The sequence below is a fragment of the Papaver somniferum genome, chromosome 5, assembly GCF_003573695.1.
Source record: "Papaver somniferum cultivar HN1 chromosome 5, ASM357369v1, whole genome shotgun sequence".
Taxonomy (NCBI): Eukaryota; Viridiplantae; Streptophyta; class Magnoliopsida; order Ranunculales; family Papaveraceae; genus Papaver; species Papaver somniferum.
In genome coordinates, this window is record NC_039362.1 from 39,275,268 (window position 1) to 39,278,956 (window position 3,689).

At 40.5% G+C, this 3,689-nt stretch overlaps 1 protein-coding gene across 1 annotated transcript; it reads left to right on the forward strand.

Moving 5' to 3' along the window:
• The first annotated feature begins 236 nt into the window (after nucleotides 1-236).
• Nucleotides 237-1,313, forward strand: LOC113278966 (uncharacterized protein K02A2.6-like). The gene has a single exon (XM_026527684.1). It carries the CDS (start codon nucleotides 237-239, stop codon nucleotides 1,311-1,313), a length of 1,077 nt encoding a protein of 358 aa, XP_026383469.1.
• The last annotated feature ends 2,376 nt before the right edge of the window (nucleotides 1,314-3,689 follow it).

Sequence of the window (3,689 nt, forward strand, 5' to 3'; positions counted from 1 at the left end):
GCAAAGAAGTTCGACGTTTTCAGCATCGAGAAAAAACCGAGGGTGGAGAATTGGCATGCAGATGCACTTGCATACCTATCATCAGCTGTGGAGTCTGATACCACAAGGTATATCGTTTTCGAATTTCAGGAATTCCCAAGCATTCAGGAGGGTTCCTATGCAACAAATATTATATGCAACAATGAAATAGGTGAATCTATGCAAGATAATTCACCGGAAAAGAAGAGAGTGATCCCATGGATATCGAAGACTGGAGATTGCCATATATTCGTTACCTACAAGCTCAAGAACTTCCAGAAGATAAATATCAAGCTGGAAAAATATCAAAAAATGCATGGAGGTACGTATTGATCAAAGGTGAACTCTACAAAAAACCAATTGCAATGGAGCCATATTTGCGTTGTGTGACTCCAGATATAGGGAAACAGTTGATGGTCGAAGCACATGAGGGATGTTGCGGAAATCATTCAAGTGGAAGGATATTAGCACACAAAACTCTTATCTCAGGGATACTTTTGGCCTTACATGCAAAGGGACGCAAAGGAATACGCCAAGAAATGTGTGCCATGTCAACTGCACGGCCCCTTCTAAAAACGCCAGAAAATGAGTTGCACCCCGTTATGAGCCCTTGGTCCTTCAATATGTGGGGTTTGGACATCGTAGGTCCATTTCCTACTGTACCTGGGGGCGTCAAATATTTTCTAGTAGCAACTGAATATTTTACCAAATGGGTAAAAGCGGTAGCCTTGGTACGAACTGAAGCAGTTCATGTCCGAAAGTTTATTTGGGAGAACATATTATGCAGGTTCGGCGTACCATTTACTATCATATCTGACAACGGAAAGCAGTTTGACTCAGAAACGGTCAAATCCCTTTGCGGCGGATTACATATCAAGCACAATTTTTCCACCCCCTATTATGCACAGAGTAACGGGAAAGTTGAAGCAACCAATCGAGTGATCCTGGACAACCTTAAACGAACTCTCGAGAAAGCTAAAGGGAGATGGACGGAGTTCTTACCCGGAGTCTTGTGGGCATACAGAACAACACCAAGGCGGTCGACAGGATTTGCACCATTTACATTAGCTTACGGAGTGGAAGTTGTACCTCCAGTGGAATTGCTTGTCCCAACAACAAAAACACTAGCCCAACGTTCAGGCCAAAACTCGGAGATCCTAGCAAGAGATAAAGAACTCCTAGAAGATGTTCGAGAAGAAGCATCTAGAAGGTTGGCCATTTATCAACAGTCCATGAAGTTTCAATACAACAAGAAAGCTCGAGAACGGGTATTTCAGCCAGGAGAACAGTTGTAACCCAAGACCAGGCCTAGCACACTTGATCCCAACAGTGGAAAGTTGAATGCTAATTGGGAGGGTCCTTACCTCATTGATAGGTCTGCTGGCGGCGGAGCATACTGGCTAAAAAAATTCAATGGCCACATAGAACCAAAACCATGGAATTCTTTCAATTTGAAAAAATTCTATCATTAATGTAATAATCATTTCCCTATAATAAATGATTTTTATCTACGCTTAAGGACCAGACTAATATGGATGGATATCCATAACGAGAAGGTCAGAGCACGGCAATGACAATAAGGTATTCATATTCTCTAATTAGGAGAGGCATATCTCATGAGGTAAACCTAAATGATTGCTTAATTTGTTTGCAATATTCATATTTCATAGTCCTATAACAAATTCATAATTCACATACAAGTGCACAATTCATAAACAAATGCATGATGCACACACTTCGGTACTATGCAGAGCCGTTTAGTAATAATACTCGCATAGCTAAGATCGGACATAAACTTCGGGCATACTAGCCAGAGCTGTTAAACAATAACTCTCGCACAGCTAGCACCGATCCCAACTTGGCTTTGATTAGAGAAAATATTTCAAAAAATATTCCTTGCACGGTCTTAGTCAATACTTGCGCAAATTTGCGAGCAAGCTAAACCAGTTTAGCGCAGGCTCAAGAATAGCAAGAATCTTGTTCCATGGGCAATGAAATCCCATCTCAGGGCAATGAGAACCAAAAATCACTTGGCTTTGATTAGAGGGAATAATTCAAGAAATGTCCCTTGCACGGTCTTAATCATTACTTACGCGAATTGGCGAGAAAGCTGAACCTAAACCGGTTTAGTGCAGTCTCAAAAATAGTAAGGACCTTGTTCCATGGGCAATGGAACCCCGTCTCAGGGTAACGAGAGTTTTAAAAAAAACGCTTATATAATAAACTATTATTATTCAATGCCTAACAATTTTCAAAAAAAAAACAACTTGCTAATGAAAATTCCTAAAGATGAATGAGAAAACGAATACTACTTCAAAAGCTAAAAAATATATATAAAAAAAGAAAATCATCATCAATGGTATTCTTCTACATCGGCTCGGAGGTCTTCAATCTCAAACTCTTTCAGAGCTATTGTAAACTTAAGGCATTCTATCTCATGGTCCCTGTTAGCAAGAGCTTCCCGAATCACCCTCTCACGGTCAGCGGTAGCAGCTCTCTGAATTTGATTTACACGCTCAATAGACGCCAGCAAACGGGACGTATTTTGAAAACAAATTTCCATCATTTCTTCTGGGTCAGAGATATGGGAAAACACAACACGATCCCTTGGCAAGAGACATTCAAAGGCCAAACCTTTGGCAACGCTAGAGTTAAATATTAGCTATTCATCCTCCGTGATTGGTGATTGGTACGTCGTTTTGTTTCGTGGGCATCACCATGAATTTTGGGCGCATATCAGATGGAGTCACCCCTTTGGAGACATCTCTCAAGGACTTGCCCGGTGAACTGGGAGTGTAAGACGGGGAGTCGGGGACCATCGAAGGATCAGCTGAAGTGTCAGCTGAAGTGCCATTAATGGGTCCACTGGAGGAGGGGAATAATTCCACAGGCGTCACTTGCATTTTGTGCTTCATGGATCCACCAAAAGAGGGAAACAATTCCACAGGCGTCACTGGTATTTTTTGCTACATGGGTTCACTGGAGGAAGGAATTAATTTCATAGGCGTTGCTGGCATTTTGGGCTTCCTTATCAGAACTTTCTTACATTTTTTTGGCTTCAGGGACACATTCAAGAGCTCGTACGTCATTCTCATTAGCCATCTGTGAAGACAGAAAAAGGAAATATTTATTAAAAAAAGAAAACAGAGAAGATGATATATGGCAGACAAGTTGACGGAGATAATGATTTCCAACATACTTTATACGGGACAGTGCAGCAAAAGTTCCATTTTAAAAAATTAAAAAAATAAAGAATAAAGAATCATGAAGAGACGTGCAAACAAGTAGTGGCCCTCTCCATTTCTAAAATGAAGTATTAGAATGAGTCTTATGGGCATGCCCAAGCCATTCCCAGCCAAGAAAATCGCAAAAAATAGAAAACGGCCAATCATTAATCGTTCTTCTTCATAATAATGGACAATCATTGTCCGTTCCAGTGGAACGGTTAATCATCGACCGTTTTTCCTTTCTTAGAACGGTTAATGGCTACTTGTTCCTTGACCTTTTTTCGTTTACACTCCAAGTACACTCATTTGCATTTTATATTTCGTTTTGACAATAGCATTTACTCTATACGGGTAGACACACCTGAGGTTAAATGTCGCATACAAATTTTTATTACAGTTGGATCCACTTGTCTTAGGTGCATTGCGCTCACCTTAATTAAAATT

Bases quoted from the DNA above. Each gene is read 5' to 3' on its own strand.
- LOC113278966 (XM_026527684.1), top strand. From the start codon at position 237: ATGGATATCGAAGACTGGAGATTGCCATATATTCGTTACCTACAAGCT.